Here is an 18832-nt window from a genome sequence, read left to right on the forward strand (position 1 = left end):
GCCAACACCGACCGATGCCCGCTACGGACGCAACGCAGTTCTGGAGCCGGTTGTAGCTGCGCCCCCGGGGACCCCAGCATGCCGGACAGCAGGGAGGTCCCGCAGGAGAGCCAGCAGGATGCGATGGTGGGGACCCCCCAAGAAAACTCAGGCACCAGGTAAGCGGATGGTGGGCCTCTGCACACACAGCCTGCGGGCCATGGTGGAGAGTCTTCTGCTGTGTGAGCTAGGCAAGCCGTGGCCCTCTCTGAGCCCATTTCCAAGCCTGGAAAATGAAGGGAAGGGTCTGGGTGAACTGGAAGGTGGAACAGGCAGCGGTTGGACGCTCGTTTGGGGTGCGTGGTGTGTCTGCCGCGGTGCGTGGTGTCTGCCGCCCTGCGTGGCCAAGAGCCTCAGCTGAGGAACGAGTCGCCCAGGGCACCAGCTGGGCTGCCGCTGGCTAGAGGACGTTTTCAGTCACTAAGAATGTTCTCCCGTCTCCTCAGAGGAGCCTTTGGCACACTGGGGTCGATGATGACAAGTCCGCAAGGAGCCCTAGGTGCCGGCTCCAGCTTGCTGTGTGACCTTGGCAAGTCCCTGGGCCTCTCTGGGCTGCAGTTTCCTTGTCTAATCAGGACGGTGGTGGCCAGAGTGTCCCTAAATCTCACTGTGTCTATCCTACACGTCTGAGATTCAGAGGAAGTGCATTCAATTTGTCAGGCGTCCTCCCATGCCCTCGCTCTCATCGCCGTGCCTGGAGGGGCGAGCCCACGGGCAGGAAGCAGAGGCCTCTCGCTGGGGGCACTTGAGACTTGAGACGGGCCTTGGAGCTCAGGAAGGCCTTGGCAGTCAGAGGGGAGCGATTGGAGGGGACCCCGTGGCAGTGGAACTGAAGGACGGGAGTCCAGGGGGCTGGGGCGTAGAAGGGAGGAGACAGGCGAGGTGCTGGGGCCTGAGCCCTCTGCGGTAATGGGAAGAAATGGCCGGCGTTTGCGCTACAGAGAACATGGCTGCTGTCCTGTGGTGGGGGTGGGGGTGAAGGAGGAGGGTGGAGGAGAAAGGGCGTAAATGTTAACGAGCCGCAGAGTCACAGAGCCCCCCCCCCAGGGCTGCCCTGCTTCTCTGGAGAACCCCACTAAGCCACAGTGGGCTCCCCCATCCTCCTAGAGAACCCCACTAAGCCACAGTGGGCTCCTGACCTCCTGGAAGCAGGGGCTCCTTACCTTCCAGGCCTCCAGAAGCCAAGAGCATGGTCCAGCCCCTCCCTGGACATGGTCTAGGTGCATGGAGGGTCACAGGCCCCTCAAGGAAGGCTGGCCCGACTTCCTCACCCAGGGTGGCTTCTGGATCTGCCCTGGGCACTTACTGTTCTGCCACTGCCCCTCCTCGATGGCCCCGCAGAGCCAGGCCTGTCCACCCCACGAGATGATCTGGGATGCCTCCGGAGCCTAGCCCTTGAGATAAAAGCCAAGGTCTGCCAGTGCTCAAGGTTCCCTGCCTCCCTTGAGTGAGTGGCCCAGGGTGTGGGGAGCCCAGGGGTTTTGACGTCCGAATCTCAGACACACGGTGACTAGGAGTGGCAGAGAGTCCTGTGTACCTAGCAAGGGCCTGGCCACCCTGGCGGAGGCTGGGGACTGGGCTAACAGGCCTGGGCCTGTCTGTGGAAAGGACTGCTGTGGGAGGTGAGTAAGGGGGCTTCGTGGGAAGGGAAGGACTGAACCCCGAGGTGGAGCACCAGCCACTGCCTTCTCACTGTGTGTCTGGGGTGTTCAGCCTCCCGACCTCAGTCTGGTCTTCGGTGCCTGCACAGATAAACACCTGGGCAGCCAGTGGTGTGACGGTTAAGGCGCTGCATCTGCGATTGGGCCTACTCGGCAGTTCAAGTTCCAGACCTGGCAGCTTGAGGAACTTGCTGGGCACATGTACGAATGCCCAGAATCCTGAGAGAGGAGAGAAGGCATTGTGGTGTGGCCACCCCCCTTGAGGCTGCTTTTCCACTTCCCTCTCTCGCTCGCTCTCTGGCCCGCATGCGCCCTGCAGTCAGCACCTGGCTCTCGGCAGTGCAGGAGAGTGGGGTGGCTATGTCAGCCTGAGCGTATGAAGTGCTTTCAGAAGCTCAAGGGTTACCCGCCACTGCCTAGAAACGCTCACACACACCCTCTGCTAGCAGCAGGTGGGAGGGCTGAGCTCTGCCCCTGACCTGCTCTGTGACCCTGGGTAAGACACTCTCTCCGGGCCTCTGTTTCCCCATCCATCCAGAGGGAAACATAAACCTGCTGACAGCCCTGTGGGTAGCTGTGAGGGCAGAGTGGTGAATCCTTGCGAATCGTTCCTCCAGAGCCCATTGTCCCGCCGCTGTGGTACATCCCCTGCTTCTGCAGCCGGGCAGGCTGTATCTCAGACCTGTGTGTCTGCACCCGTGCTGACCTGTGGCCACTGTGGCAGCTCCTCAGGAAGGGTGGCCCGTGCTGCTCCAACAGCCTGAGATGGTCTTACCTGCTCCTCCCCCGACCCCCTGTGTAGGGGCCAAGCGGCACCGGCAGGGTGTGAAGAAGCAGCCAGGCAGGGCCAGGAGAAGGCCAGGGCCCGCCTGGTGCTCTGGTCGCTCGTGTCCTGTGCCCCACAAGGCTGCAGCTGTAGACAACCAGCCATCGTGGCCCCCACTGAGCTGCCCGGGCCTGGCCCTGTCCAGTAGAAGCACTGGCTCCCCCAGCCCGATCAAACCCCTAATGGAGGAAGGGCTTTGAAGGGACCTGCAAAAGGGACTGTTGGTTCTGGGTTTGAAAGGCTGAGGGTGTCCGGGTCAGGCAGGGACACCATGCTGACCAAAGCTGTGCTTGCAGGTGGCCATTAGATCCGACAGGTTCGGGCCAGCCCAACTCCTGGGGCCAGAGGGGCCGATATGGCCAGACCAGGGGCAGCCAATTGTGAGTTAGGCAGAGGTGGTCCTGGGAGGCCTGGAAGCATCAGATTCCTGGGGAGACCTCGCTTTCGGGAGGCGAGTCAGGCTGAACTTGGGTAGACTGGAGGCAGGAGGCTCAGGGATGGGAGCCCCAGAGACCTCTCTGGCCTAGGGAGGAATGGTAGGCTCTGAAATGACACATTCACCCTGGCCTCCCAGCTGCCTCTCCCAGCATTTGGGGGCTCCTTTCTCCCCAGAGATTGGCCACAGAGAGGGACCCCTAAGGCCCAGGCATCAGCAGCTGTGCAAGCTCCCTGAGCAAGGGCCTTCTCACCGCCAGTGCTTTTCAAGGACGACAGGGAGTGAGCGCCCGTCCCTGGGTGTGCTCGCCCGGGAGGAGCCGTCAGGACACACGTAACCGTGTGCACACAGCCACCTTAAGAGCTCAGCCTCCTCTGGGCCAGCTAGCTCTGAAATTCTTCCCCGCTCCCATCGCCCACTTCCCCAGATCGAGGGACAGGACTACTGTCTTCGTGGTTTTTTCTTCGTGTTTCAGTATCTTTATTGTTCTTCTCTATTTTTATAAGAATACAGTCAAGGTCAGCTACTGGCATGGTGGTTAAGGTGGCTGGACCCCACATAGCCAATTCAAATCCTGGACCTTGTGGCTTAAAAAACACTCCAGGTGGGTGTGCGTGCATGCCCCAAAACCCTAAACGGAGGGGGAATGGAAGAGAAGGGCTTGTAGTGTGAGCACGCCCCATGAGGGGGAGGGGCGCTTCTCCATTCCCTGCCTCTCCCCCGGCACCCTGCAAGCACATGAGCCCTCTGGCAATTTTTTTTAAAAATTAAAAAAAGGATTACATTCATTTATTCAAAACGATTTATTGTTAAACATCCCGGCACTGTGCTAAGCACTGGAGAATATCACAGAAAACAAAACAAGTCCCTGCCCTAAGGAGTTTACATGTTTGTAGGAAGGTGGATGTTAGCAAATAATTACACAGTTACTTGTTAAACTGTAATTATAATAGGCGCCATGCAGGAAAAACACAATAGAAGGAATGTAATCAATGCCACGGAATTATACACATAAAATGGCAAAAATGGCAGGCCCAGCCGCGGTAGCACGTGCTGGTGGACGCTGCTTCTGGGCAGGCTGAGGCCCTCGGGAGCCAGCCAGCCCTAAAGGCTGGGTGTGGTGGAATGCACCTGTGGTCCCAGATACTTCGGAACTGAGGCAGACGATGTTGACAAAGGAAGACCATGTCTTGAGTGAAAAATGGCTAAAACAGCAAACTGTATGTTACATATATTTTATCACAATTTTAAAAAAAGTTGGGATTATTTTTTAATTACAGAGAGACTATAATACAGATCTGACTTAGTCCCAGGCTTCCCTGAGAAGGCAACATTTAAAAACTGAGGCCTGGGCCAGCAGGTGGAATGGAGGTTAAGACTCTGGATTCCCACATGGCCAACCGTGGTTCAAGTCCAAAACCTAGAAGCTTAAAAATCACAAGAAATAAATAGATACAGAAATAAATAAATAAGTACTAAAAAACAACCAACCAAACACAAAGCTTTGAGTAGGCATTGGTTAAAGGAAGAGCCTTTGAGGGGAAGAGCACAACATGTGTGGAAAGACCGTGAGATGGGAAGAAGCTCGTAGTGTTCAAGGAACTATCCATAAAAGACCACGTGGGAACAGGGCATATCTCGGACTACGTTGTAAGGGGCTCAGGTAGTTAAGGTGTTGGTGTCAAGAGCCCAGAACAGGGACCAGCAGTTAGTGTAATGGCTATGTCGCTGGACTCCCACGTAGTCGACCGCGGTTCGAGTCCCGGACCCGGTGGCTTAAACTCACTCCGGGCGCGTGTGTGTGCGTGCCCAAGATCCCGAGAGGAGAATGGAGGAGAAGGGATTGCGGCGTGGCCATCCCCCCTGGGGGGTGATTTCCTGCTTTCTATCTCTCTGTCTCTCTCTGTCTGTCTGGCGAGCGCACGCGCCCTATAGCAAAAACCTCTCCAAAAAAAAAAGAGCCCAGAACAAAGGGGAGGGCACGTCTGGGACTGGCTAGCCCCCGTCCCGGACATCTGACCAGAGAGCTGGGTGCTTGCAGGATGCAGGTCAGCCCAGGCCCAGTGTGTACAGCTCGGCCCTGAAAGCAAACCCTGGTCTCCACAGGGCCTCCCCACTGCAGGGCCTTGGCTACTGCTGCACACTGAGGCTGGGCCTGTTCATGGCTTTTTGTTTTGCTTTGTTTTGTTTTAGAATTATTTTTTATTTAACTTTCTTTCTTTCTTTATTTTATGTAATCAGAGAGGGACAGAGTGGGAGAGGGGGAGAGAAAGAGAAGAAAAATAAGAAAGCAAGCCTCCAGGTCTGGGACTAGAACTGACTAGACCTGCAGTCAGCCATGTGGAAGTCCAGTGCCCTTAACCACCGTGCCACCACCTGACCCTGTTCATGGTTTTTAAATAGATCGCATGTGTTGAGATCTAATTCACATGTCATAAAATTCACCCACGTGCTTTTTTTTTTTGTTAAGAAAAAAGAATTATTTAATTTTATTTATTATTATTTAAAAATTTTGTGATAGGGCACCTGTACTCACCAGAGAGAAAAAGGGAAAGTAAGAAAGCAAGCCACCAGGCCTGACTGGAATGTGGGAGCCCAGTGCCTCAACCGCCATGCCGGACCCCAAAACCACCCATTTAAAACATGCGAGTCAATGATTTTTTAGTACATATAGAGAGGGATGCAACCATCACCAAAAGCAATTTTAGAACATTTTCAGGGCCATCAGGTGGCTTGGAGGTTAAGGCACTGGCTCCCACATGGCCAACTGAACAGTTTGAGTTCTAGACGCAGCGGCTTGAACAACATGCCAAGCACGTGTGCATGCATGCCCCAGATCCTGGGAAGAGAATGGAGGAGGAGGGATAGCAGCGTATTCACCCCCCGGGATGATTTCTCTTTATCTTTCCCTCTCAGTGTCCCCATCTCCGGTGAGCACACGTACTCCATAGCTATAACAAAACAACAGCAGCGAAAACGTTTTCTGCCTCGCCCAAAGAAACACCACACACGTGAGCAGTCACGTCTCATTTCTCCTCCACCCCCGAGCCTAGAAAAGCACTAACCTAGTGTTCCACCTCTACCCATTCGCTTATTCTGGATGTTCCACTTAAACAGGCTTATCTGTTGTGACTGGCTTCTGTCCCTTAGTGCATGTTTTAGGCATTCACCCATGTTGTAGCATGTTGTAATGACTGTAGCACTTCATTCTTTTTATGGCTGAATAATACTCCCTCACATGGATATACCACATTTTGGTTACTCCTCGATCGGTTGATGGACATTTGGGTTGTTTCCACTTTACTGTTACGTGAATAATGCTGCTAAGAACGTGGATGCCCAAGCTTCTGCGTGGATATTTGTTTTCATTTTTCTTAGGATTATACCTACGAGTAGAATTGCTGTGGGATTCTGGAACTGAGATACCAGGTTGGGCTAAAGATCCTTTTTTTTTTTTTTTTTGCTAGGAAGCGTGTGCACTCGCTGGAGAGAGACGAGATGAGGGTGAGGGAACATGAGAAAGCACCCTCCCGCGGGCATGGCCATGCCACAGTTGGGGGTGCTTTCTCTCTCTCTCCCTGGGAAGTTCATGTGTATCCTCTGATACTTTATAAGAGAAAAACCCTATAGCAAAAATCCCTCTAAAAGAAAAGAAAAAGAAAACCACCACTAAGCAGTTACCTGTGCCTACCATCAAAACAGCATAAGGAACTGGCTTCATTGTGATTTAAGATATGCACTTGCTTACACGCATTTTGTATAACATTGGTTGGCTAAGAGGTAGAGAAAAGGTCTGATAACGGCTGGTTAGAAGCGGAGTTTAGAAGACAGAGGGCCAGCTGGTAGATCTCACATGTAACTGCAGTTTGAGTCCTGGACCCGGCAACTTGAAAACACCCTGGGTGTGTTGCATGTGTACCGAAAATCCCAAGAGGAGAATGGAAGAGAAGGGATTGCAGTGTGGCCATTCCCCCTGCAGGGCGATTTCTTACTTTCTCTCTTTCATCCCTCTCCAATGAATGCGTGTGCCGTAGAGCGAAAGTTTTAAGAAAGAAAAAAAAAAGAGAGAGAGAAGCCTGAGATGTCTCCTTTTCTCCCCCCCTAAACTCCTGTTCCCATCCTGTCCTATCCCAGTTGCCCAAGAGACCTTGAGACTGTTGGGTGAAACTGGTTAGTTCAGAGCATGAATTCTGGAACCCGCCTGCCTGAGTTTGTATCCCAACTCTGAAAAAGTCAGGACCCCCCACAGAAAGGAATGAAGCAGCGTGAAGCTCAGAGGTGTTAGAATTCCAGGTTCAAATAAAAGACCCTGGGCAGGCCTGGCCTCTGTGTCGCAGTCGGCAGAATACTGGACTGCAGAGCTGGAAGCCACGTGCCGACTGCAGTTTGAGTTCCCGGCCTGGTCAGCCTGAACACACCAGGTGCACGAGTACATGTATATGCCCAGGATCCTGGTGAGCAGCAGCAGGGGTCCCCCACCTGCGAGGAATTGGGTGGCATAGCAGAGGTGAGCACCGGGCGATGGAGCTTCATCTGTGTTCGCAGCTGCTCCCCATCCAGCGCCGTTTCCTGTCAGCTCAGGGCGACATTAGATTCTCTGAGGAGCGTGCACCGGTGTGAACAGTGCAGCCGAGAGAGCTAGGTTATGTTCTCTCATAAACCACCCTTTCACTTCCTGCTCTGGGGAAAAATGGTCTTCCACGAACTGGTCCCTGGTGCCAAAAAGGCTGGGGACGCTGAGTGAGAGGACTGGGAGAGGCTCTGCGGCCTGCCCAGGCCCAGTGAGGGCTGCTCTTCTCTTTCTCGCCCTCTCTCTCGGGCATCGCATGCACTCTTACCGTGAACAACAGCAACAAGAGGACCGTGGGCCACTTCCGTGCCGTCTTCATACCTCCATGTCCTCATCTGCAAAGCGAGGATAGTGACCGTGCCCCCGCTGCTGTGGGGATGGAGCACGTCCATCAGTGTGCATGTGCAGGACGCCACCTGGCATGCACTGAGGCTGGGCTCCTGCTCGCAGCTCCCTCGTGCCGTTGTTATCCCTGTCTGGTTCTCCCCTGCCCTCGGCCTGCAAGCCTGGCAACACCCAGCCCGGGGCCTCGTCCCTACCTGGGGCAGCAAACTTCCAGCCCAGGCTCTCAAATAGAAAATCGGAAGGCCCTACTGTGACATCTGAGGAAAGAGTCCCAGAGAGGACCAGGGACTTGCACAAGATTGCACAGAGCTCGGGCTGGCATCCAGATGTCCCGGCACCTGGAGAACTTTGTCCCAGGCATGGCTTCGCCAAGTCCTTCAGGGCTGTGTGGTGGAACCCGGTCACTGACACAGTCGTTCTCACACAGCAGTCCTGGGCTGTGGCTTGCCAGAGTTGGACACTCAGGCACTGCCAATTGGGTTAGAAGTGAGCTGGCTGGCTGGGGAGCCCCACCCACCAGGCCTAGAGCCAAGCTGAAGCTGGGTGAGCCTTTGGGGCCCCGTCGGGGCCTTGGACTGAGGGCTCAGCCATCATCAGGGCCCCTGCCCCAGATATGTTCTCACTGGCAGGGCTGAGGGGATGTCTTCCTCCTGCCCTGCACACAGCCTTTCCAAGAGCCCACGGGTCCCCAGTGGATCTCTGCAGGGGCACTGAGGCTGGCGATGGCCCACATCCTGCGTCTCTCCCCAGGGCCTGACTCCTCACCTCTGCACCTATACCCACTGCTCCACTGCCCGGGGTGCCTGCCATCTGCCTCACGTGGAAGGACCTCGCCTTCACCCCCTGCCAACTCTCCTTTCACTCCTTGTGCACATCTGCCTGGGGCGGGCTCCCGCAACTCACAGTGACCTCGAATGCATCTTTATCCATTGCCTCTCAATCCCGCCGCTAATCCTCCAGACAGCCACCATGCCCATTCTACTCTCGCCTACCCACATATCCCATCAGGATCCAGCACAGAAGAGGTGTTAGGTCAATATTCCTGGTCAGGAGGAGCCTCGGGCTAGCCCTGTAGCCTAGTGGTTAAGAGAGCTGGATCCCATATGGCTGACTGTGGTTTGAATCCTGGCCCCGGGAGGCTTGAAAAACACACCAGGTGAGGATCAGCAGTTGGTGTAATGGTGTATGTCGCTGTAGTCCCATGTAATTGACTGCGGTTCAAGTCCCGGACCCGGTGGCTTAAACTCACACTGGACACTTGTGCGTGTGTGCCCAAGATTCCGAGAAGAGAGTGGAAGAGAAGGGATTGCGGCATGGCCATCCCCCTGGGGGTGATTTCTTGCTTTCTGTCTGTCTCTGTCTTTCTGGCGAGCGCATGCACCCTATAGCAAAAATCTCTCCAAAAACTAAAACAAAACAAAACTACCAGGCACGTGTGTGCATGAGTTCCAAATCCTAACAGGAGGGAGAAATGGAGGAGGAGTGTTGCAGCATGACCACACTCCGTTAGATGGTGCTTTCCCTCTCTCCCCTCTCTCTGTCTCTCTCTCTGGCAAGTGCATGTGCCCACTAGCAATTTTAGAGAAAGGTTGGGACCGTTGGATGTCATAATGGTTACCGTGCTGGACTCCCACATAGTTGACTGTGATTCAAGTCCTGGACCTGGCAGTGGCGTTAAAACTCGCGCTGGGCCCATGTGCGTACATGCCCAAAATCCCGAGAGGAGAGTGGAGAAGGGATTGCAGTGTGGCCATTCCCCTGGAGGGGGGGTGATTTCTCACTTTTTGTCTCACAGGCAAGCACACGTGCCCTATAGCAAAAAGTGCTCCAAAAAAAAGGATCCTTGGTGTTGTCAGGTGGTTTGGTGGTTAGGGGTGCTGGATTCCCACATGGCCAACCATGGTTTGAGTCCCAGACCTGGTGGCTTGCTTTCCCTCTCTCTCTCTGTCCCTGTCTGGTCAACTTAAAAATTAAAAAAGTTAAATAAAATAATTCTTTTTTTTTTTTTTTTTTAAAAAGATCCTCTTGGGACCTTTGGTCATTAGGGAGAGATCATTTCCAACTGTGAATAAGGACTTGATTGATATTTTTACCTCTGGGCAGACATGTTGTGTTTTTAAAATCAATACTCGGCTCTAAATGCTGAGTGCCCGGCTGGGAAGCCCACCAGGGCAGCTTCAGGGAGAGAGCCAGGGGTCCCTGCCCCGCGGCCTCCCAGGGAGAGGGGTCTGTCTGGCAATAGGAGACCTGCTGTGGTGGGCCAGCTCACGGGCTTTGCAAGGGGAAGGAAAGGGAGGGTCTCACATTTTCGAAGACCCCTGGCCCCAGAACGAGCCACACGTGGCTTTCCAACTGCCAGTTTCTAAATCCCTTTAGTTATGACCTCCGGAAGGGCTGGGCCACCAGGGCCTGAGAGGCCAGGCACAGGGCTCCTGCTTGTCTGGGCGCAGGATGGTTGCTGCCTCCCGCCCACAGCCGCCCCAGTGCCAGCTGCAATCACTCGCTCCGCTCAGCCCTTGCTGGGACAGGGGAGGAGGCGGAGGAGGAACAGAGCAGTCCCATCGCCAGTTCTTCAGGACAGAGGAGATGTCTGGATTCCTTTCCAGGACTCATTAGGGTGGGGCTGTTCATATAACAGCTTCCAGCACCTGCAGGAACCAGCGACAGCAAGAGACCGTCCGGGTGCAGAAGGGCACTGATGGGAGTGCGGGGAGGGCTTCCAGCACATCCCAGAAGGGCTCCTGACCCACCAGAGCTCAGGGCCAGCACTTCAGAGTGGAATTGTCAGGGGGTCTTGAGGTGGCGGTGGGGAAAGGACGTGGGGGAAATGCCTTTATGGAACTGGAATCGGTAAAGGACTGAATTCTCTTGAAGTCAGGGCTCAGGGATTGATCCACCAGCCAGGTGTAGCAACCTGTGGGCGTTGGCCACGGGACTTGGTAGAGGGCTTCCGCACAGCCCCGTCCCCCTCGCTGCCTCTGTACCTTGCCTCTCCACCTTAAAATCGGGGCTTATGATTTCCGCCTAGCACTGGCTGGGGCACCTCCGTCTTTTCACTTCATCCAGCACCACCCAGCCCAGGGGCAGTTTGGGATTTGGGAGCTGTTCCTGGCTTTCAGAGGATAATTAAAGATGAGGTGGAAAGTGAGCTCCCCAAAGGGGACAGGGCCCAGAGGAAGACAGAGAACCAGGGACAGGCCCCAGGGAACCCCGGAGGGAGGAGCAGGAAGAGGCTGCCCCGGAAACAGGGTCCCTGGCTTTCGATGGCGTTGGTGGGGACAATTGCTGGTCCCTGGAGTGGAGAAAGAGGCGGAGGGGACACCAGACGGCAGAGGGCAAGGTGCAGGGACATTTGTCACCATGGAACAGAGGCAAGATGGAGCAGCTGGCTGAGTTTTATGATGCAGATCATGGACAACCTTCATGTCTATGCACCCTGGCCCAGAGTTGGCCCAGGAGACCTCAGCTGGTCGTAGGCATGAAGAAGTCTAGAGCTCACTGAGCCTCAGTCACCTCATCCGGGAACTGGGACTATCTGCAGCCTCTGTGACAGGGCTGTGGGAGGGTGCGGGCATCGACACTCATGGCATTAATGTGGCATGCTTACTGAGTAGAGAAAAGGAAAGAGCCGGCCCGTGGCCTGGTGGTTAAAGGAGCTGGATCCACATGGCCAACCACAGGGCTCGAATCCGGCCCTGGCGGCTTGAAACACACACCTGGCGTGTGTGCGTCCCCCGCGTCCGACAGGATGGAGCAGTGAAGGGGTTGCAGCGTGACCACGTCTCACTGGGGTGGGGAGTGCTTTCTCCGTCTGCCTCTCTCTGTCTCTGGTGAGTGCACGTGCCTTTGGCATATTTAAAAAAAAAAAAAAGTCAAGATGGACTTGCAGAATAGAGAAGGGATTGCTGTGTGACCATCCTCCATGGGGGTTATCTCTCTCTCTCTCTCTGTGTCTCTCTCCAATGAGTGCATGAGCCCCCTCGCAAATTAGAAGATAAATTTAAATGGCCAAAAAATGTTTTAAAAGCGAGCCTCCCACCCCGCCTGGGGCCACAGAGCTGACCCAGGAGAAGGGCCCAGTGGCAGGGGCACCGTCTCCCTGGCTCTGCCAGCAGACTGCCTCTCCTGCCCACGCTGCAGGTCCTTCTGTTCCCAGCCCTCTTATGTAAGACTCACACAGGTGGGCAGCCGGGGCCGTGCCAGGTGGGTCAGAGGTATCTGGGGACGCACCTCACCCACTGCCGCAGGGCAGACTGGGGCGGGTCCCCACTCACGCCCAGCCCCACTGCTTCATCACCCGGAACCTGGGCACCTGCAGCAGCTGCTTCACTCTTGCCATGCCTTAGCGGGAGGAGCAGAGGGGATGCTGAGCCCTGAGCCCGCCGGCCACACGCAGCAGGGTGAGCATCCTGGGCACGCCAGCTGTGCGAGTCCTTGGAGTGTGGGGGGGGTGCTTCTGAGCAGGAATCAGAGGGAGCCAGGGGCCTGATCTTTGAACTGAGGCTATCCGTGCAGGATAAAGAGAAGCAGGAGGCGTGGGGTTCGCTGTGCAGCCACAGGAGGCTTGTGTTGATTCACCACTACGCGTGACACTGCTGCCTTAGCACCAGCCCGTGCGCAGGGACAGCACGGAGCCAGGACCGTGGGGTTTACAGACGGCAATCCCTGCTGGGATGTTTTAGGATGTGGGGAAATAGTTAGGCAACGTCCTCCATTGAGAACATTCCCCCCGCCCGTCCCTAGCCTGTCCCCAGCCTTCTGGGAGACAGGCTCTCCCTTCGATGGCAGACAGGGACGAGAGCTACATCAGGGAGGAGGGAGGGTAGTGAGGGGTGATTAAAGTCTTTGCACGGCAAGAGTCCTAGAAGCGGCACTCCTGTGGCTGTCCTGGAGAGAGGCCGGCCCTCGGGGAGTAGACACCTGAGCCCCCTGGCAGTACCTACGGCGAGGTGTGCGTCGTTCTCGACCCGAGCCCAGCGCGTGGGTTTACGAGGCAGTAAATTACAGCCAAGTACCCAGCCTTGGCAGCCGTGAGTCATGCCCAGGAAGGAGAGCAGCTGTCCCCTCGCCAGCTGGGCTGCAGGGCAGTGACTCATGCCGTGTCTCTGTTGCAGGGCAGTTTGGTGGAGCTGGGCTGCTGCTGCTCTCCCCGGGGACGCTGTGACACGGTCCCTGAGGTTCTCGTGCTCGCCTGGGTGAGCTTGTGGGTGCAGACCCCCCCCAGGTACCATGCCAGAGGTGCTTCTGCTCAGGTCTGCCACACCTGTCCTGAGGACTGTGTAAGGAACGAGGGTCCCACCCTCCTCCCAGCCCCCTTCCCATCTCAGGGGGGCGTACTCGGCACAGGGCTTGGAGCCCTAGGCTTGGGTTTGGGACTTCTCACCTCCCCGTCTTGCCAGTCTCCTTCCCCGAAGGCCCCTGGGAGCCGGCAGCAGCAGCAGCGAGGGCGTGGCTCTGTGCCCTGGTGCTTCCCATGGGGCTCTTCTTGTCACACCACGGGGCACTCAGAGAGGCACAGTGACAGCCATGGTCACACAGCCAGAAAAGTGAGTCGAGCCCAAGCAGGCAGGCAGACTGGTGAACTCAGCACTGTGCTGTCTCAGGAGAGCTCTTGCTGGGCCAGCGGGGCCTGGTTAGGGAGCTAGATCCCACATGGCTGACCGCGGTTCGAATCCCTGCATCGTGGCTTGAGAAACATGCTGGGTGTGTGTGTGTGTACCCCGAATCCCAGCAGGCTGGAGAAGGGACTCTGGCATGGCCACCCCCATGGGGGTGCTTGCTCTCCCTCCATCTCCCTGTCTCTGTCAGGTGAGCCCACGGACCTCTGAAAGCCTTGCACCGGGCACCGACTGCGTACAGGACAGCAGTCCTGCTGCCGAGCGCTGAACGGGAAGAAGGGGCAACGAGTCGAATGTGCGGTGGGCCCTCAGGCAGAGGGGCTCACATGGAAAGAGATGAGAGAGATTCCGTCCAACCAGCGTTTTTGAGCCCAACAGCGAGTTTGACAGCCAGAGGGCTGAGCTGAACCGGAGTAGCCCTCACTCTCAAGGAGCTTCTAAGTCATGTGGGGCTTGCAGAACCCAGGCTGAATGTTCAAGGGCCACGAGGGTGAGAAGGTGTTGGGAAAATCTCGGAAGACTCCCTGAAAGAGGAGCCAAAAGAGGCTTGGAAGGCTCTGTCTTCAGCCCCTCTGGCAAGATAGGAGGAGTCAGGAGAGACCTAATGACCGAGAGGTTGTAAAGAGAAAGGCAGGGTGCAGGCTCCCCAGGCCCCTCACTCCCTGTTCCGACGTGCTCTGCTTTCCTCCATGTGCTGGGCAGTGCTAAAGAAACTGGCTTTGGAGGTTTGTCTTGCTCTCTGTTTCCCCCTGTGAAAGGAGAGCGCGGCCATGTGTTACAGCGGGTTTATAGAGCTGGGGGTGAGGGTCGGCCCTGTCCTCAGCCAGGTGGAAGGGCCGTTCTGTTGGGGGCCTCGTCCTCCTCCTGGGGATGTTAAGCGGCTGACAGAGCAGGCCAGCCTTTCTCCCGCCACGACCACCTGCCGTTCTCTCAGTCAGGTGCCTCTCGCCCCCAGGGCTTGCGCTGGTCTCTGGACTTCGGCGGCTGCGGCGTTCCCAGAGTTTACTTTTCCAGGACAACAGGAGTAGTGGGTTGCTCCCCTTCTGCAGGATGGCAGTAGTGTCATCTCCCCTGGGGCGAGGGGCCATTTACAGATCACCTGTCCTTCCCAGGACAGCAGGATCGGGCTAAGGGGCCAAAACACTGTGGTTTTTTGTTTTTTTGTTTTTGTTTTTTGAGAGGTTTTTGCTATATGCACTCACTGGAGAGACAGAGAGAAAGCAAGAAATCACTCCCTGGGGAAAATGGTCATGTGACAATCCCTTCTCCATTCTTCTCCCAGGATCTTGGGCCACACGCACACATGCTTGGCATGAGTTTCAAGCCGCCAGGGCCGGGACTCCAACCACAGTTGGCTACATGGGAGTCCAGCGACGTAACCATTACGGCGTCTGTAGGTCCCAAGGCTGTGTTTTGTTTTGTTTTGTTTTGTTTTTAGCCAGAGGATGCATGTACTTTCTTCCTTTTTTTCATTTTTTGAGAGATTTTTGCTATAGGGCGCATGCGCTCTCCAGAAAGACAGAGAGACAGAAAGTGAGAAATCACCCCCAGAGGGGATGGCCACGCTGCAATCCCTTCTCCATTCTCCTCTCAGGATCTTGGGCACGCACACACACGCACCCAGCATGAGTTTAAGCCACCGGGTCCGGGACTTGAACCGCGGTTGACTACACATGGGAGTCCAGTGACATAGCCATTATGTTAACTGCTGGTCCCAGGGTCCATTTACTTTCAAGAGAGAGTCAGAGAGACAGATACAGGGAGAGGAAGAAAGCACCACCCTCCAGTGGGGCACGATCACGCCACAGTCCCTTCATTTCTCTAACCTGCTGTGATTTTGAACGTACACACATACCTGGTATGGTTTTGAAGCCAGTGGGATTGGGATTTAAACCAGATATTTGGCCTTGTGGGATCTGGCTCCCTTAACCACTAGACCGTGGGCCAGCCCCCCAAGATGCTTTTGAGAAATCAAAACAGAGTAGCTTGCTCCCCAAATCTCAGGGGCTTTTCTTTGAGAAAACATGATAGGTTCTATTTTGGATCATCTCTGGTTTAACTTGCGATTTAAAAAAGAAATTTTTTTGTCATAGGTCATATTCACTAGCTATAGAGAGACGGACAGGGAAGGAAAGTGAGAGATCACTCCTCAGGGGGATGGCCATGCCACAGTCCCTTCTCCATTCTTCTCTTGGGATTTTGAGCATGCACGCATGTGTACCCAGCCTGTTTTTCAAGCCCCTGGGTCCAGGACACATACTGCAGAGTCAGCCACGTGGGATCCAGCACCTTAACCACCACGGCACGGCGCCTGCTGGCCCCTAACCTGCGATCCTAACGGGCTTGGCTGTTTTGCTTTCTATTCTGCTACAAAAAGGAATGGCAAGGTGGAGGGAGGGAGGCCAGCATGCTCAAGTGACTGCTGTAGCATGGGGGAGGAGTGAAACTAAAAACCCCCCTGACCGCTACCACCAACCAGGTGAACGCCAGCTGCCAAGCCAGGGCTGGCAGGCCCGGCCACCACGTAGTCACACTCGCTCGTGTCCCTGCCAGGCCAGTGGACTCTGTCACTCGCTGCAACCCTGAGCGAGCGGGCAGCAGTTACAGGGAGGCTTGGCGCATTGTATTCTAGATGCAGCCCCCCGTAAAGGGACCAACTCACAAAGGCCCTGGCAAGGCGACGCGCAAGCTTCACTCCTCTGGAAGAATCGGGTTTTGACATTCTCTTAATCAGCACCCCACATTCTATAAGCACAGGGCGGAGTTGAATAAGACCCTCCGTGGGCCAGTGGCGAGGAGAGGTGAGGCGCTCCTGCCGCAGCAGGGCTGCCCCAGCCGTGGTGGTACAGGCAGTGTGTGCCACAGTGCAGTGCTGCAGGGGAAAGCCTGGGTTTGGGTTCCCAGTTGACCTGAAAACCCAGGTGTACCTGAGGCGCACCTGCGTTCCTAATTGACTGGGAAACTGAGGGGGAGGGTTATGGAATAACAAGGCCTGTGAGGCATCTCCATCTCCTCACCCTCTGAAAGAAATACCTAAGTAGACTTCAAAGAAAAAACGGGGCCAGAGGGTGGCATGGTAGTTCAGGTACTGGATCCCACATGGCCAGTGGCATGGTTCAAGTCCAGGATCTGGCAGCTAGCTCGGAAAACATGCCTGGTTCATGTGTGTGCGCGCCCAAAGTCCCGAGAGGAGGGTAGAGGAAAAGGGATTGTGGCCTAGCCATCCAGGCCCGTGGGGGTGGTTTCTTTCCTTCCCTCCCTTTCTCGCTTCTTCTCCCTGTCTTTCTGGCAGGTATACACCCCATAGCAAAATGTAATTTTTAAAAAAAGGGAGCTCCAGTCCCCATGGCCTAGTGGCTGAGGGAGCTGGATTCCACGTGGCCACCACATGGTTTGAGTGTCAGCCCTGGCAGTGCATGTGTGCGTGTGTGCCCCAAATCCCCACAGGAGGAGGAAGCGGAGAAGATGGACCGCAGCGGGGCCATGCCTGGTTGAGAGGTACCTTCTCCTCTCTGCGTCTAAGGAGCACACGTGCCCTCTGGAGAAGAAAAGTAGACCAAGTTTCTGGACAAGGGCGGCCACGGGCTCCCTCCTGCAGTGGGTGCCGGACACCCCAGGAAAGGCCGCCACAGGGAAAGGTGCTCTCAGGAGCCTCGTCCTCCCCATAAACAGGAAGTCCTAATCATGCTGGTGAGCTTGGCCCTCGGCTTCCCAGTGGCTGGCCTTTCATTTAGCCACTGTTCAGCTATGGTAAAGCCAGACCCAGTTCCCACACATTTTATTGGGTGTCAGAAATGCCGCCTACACCTTTTGATGGTGAGGACTTAAAGACCGGCTCGTTTGTGAAGAAGCAGTGGAGATGGCGGGAGACCTAGACCCAGGACAGCCCCGGCTAATATGTAGACTCTGGCCCGCTGCTGGTTTAGAGGCCGGTCAGCCCTGAGCACGGATCTGCCTGCTGTCAGCCCCTAGCAGGAGGAAGCAGCCGGCAAGGCGGAGCGTGGGCGAGTCCTAGTCAGCAGTTGGCAGGGCCTTGATGGCTGGGGCCCTGAGCTGCATGGGATGCGCGTCCCCTCAATCCCAGGTTCACCTGAGCCCAGAGCCCAGGGCCTGTTTGGTAACACCCTAGCCTTCGTCCCAGGGTAGAGGAAGCTTCTACCCAGCAGCCCGAGGACAGTGGCAGTACCTGGTCACTGAGTCAGCAGGGAGGTTCCTTGGCACTCAGAGGCCTCGTGCCCTTTGCCCCACATGATGGGCCTCACCTCAGAAACATGCTTTGTCCTCTCCCTGTCTTCCTGGCAGCTTCCCTGGAGCAGGTCTCCATACCAACAGGAGGGCTGCTGCAGCCCTGTGGCCCAGGCCTGGCTTGCAGAGTTCCTGAGGAGGGGGCCAGCTCGGACCCCGACTCGTCCCCCTTCTCCTCATCCCCTCCCTTCATAACCTCCTGATGTCTTTTGCTTTAAAACCGATCTCAGGTTCTTAAACAGACTGCTGCCAGGCGGGCCTAGGTGTGTTCGCAAACTTGGTCTGACCCTGCAGTACCAGCAAGGAGTGAGGCCGAATGTGAGAAGCAGGTAATTGGCCCAGCTTCCTGGGAACTGGGCAGAGAGACAGCCGGGACTCCCTGGAGCCACAGTCCTGCCCTCAGGGCTGCCAGGCCAGCTGTGCGGGTCGCACGCTGTGCAGATCGGGGGTTCTGTTTACGTAGCTGGTGACTGGCATGTGTGTCCCTGGAGTGGTGCGGTCCCACGTACACAGTGTGTCCCGGAATCCACCTACTCGTCCACCAGGGGTCAAGGTCTGGCCAGGCGAGTCGAGGAGGGACTGTGCTGTGGGCCAGTGAGGCTGGGGTGATGGCCTGGCCATGCCCGGGCTGTGCTGGCTGGAAGAGGAGCCCTTCTATCCAGTCACCAAGCCTGAAGATGTGGGAGGTCTGGCCAGGGGTGGCGGTCGATGGCCCCAAGCCCAAGTATCCCTGTCTCATGCCTGTCCCTCCATCGAGTAGAAGCTCTCATCTGGGGCCACCCTAGGAGCGTCCTCAGCTCCGCTCTGAGTTTCTCAGCATGGCTGAGGGCTGGCGGGTGTGGGGAGTGTGGTGTGGGGGCTCCTCCCCGCCCTGAAAGCCTGCTCCGCACTGTGGTGGTGCTCGTAGGTCTCCAGTGCCGGACCCAGAGAGAGGCCTGGACTTGCCCAGAGTCACATAGCAAGTTAGGGCACTGCAGAACCTGGCTTCTCTTTCTGCTGAGCCCTTAGACCGCACAGGGAGAGGCAGTGTGTGTGTGTGTGTGTGTGTGTGTTGGGGGGCTTAGCCCCGCCCCAGGGGAGCCCCCTCTGGGG

General features: G+C 56.1%; 1 protein-coding gene across 1 annotated transcript in view; it reads left to right on the forward strand.

Annotated features, from left to right (window-relative positions):
- Positions 1–32: 32 nt before the first annotated feature.
- The window catches only part of ACSBG1 (acyl-CoA synthetase bubblegum family member 1), a 48552-nt gene continuing 29752 nt past the window's right edge, over positions 33–18832 (forward strand). The window contains exons 1-2 of the mRNA XM_014584862.1: positions 33–158; positions 17971–18069. Coding sequence (XP_014440348.1) covers positions 79–158; positions 17971–18069 — 179 coding nt within the window. The 5' untranslated portion in view covers positions 33–78. The remainder of the gene's footprint in view (positions 159–17970; positions 18070–18832) is intronic.

The sequence above is a fragment of the Tupaia chinensis genome, unplaced genomic scaffold (genome assembly GCF_000334495.1).
Source record: "Tupaia chinensis unplaced genomic scaffold, TupChi_1.0 Scaffold000078_1, whole genome shotgun sequence".
Classification (NCBI taxonomy): domain Eukaryota; kingdom Metazoa; phylum Chordata; class Mammalia; order Scandentia; family Tupaiidae; genus Tupaia; species Tupaia belangeri.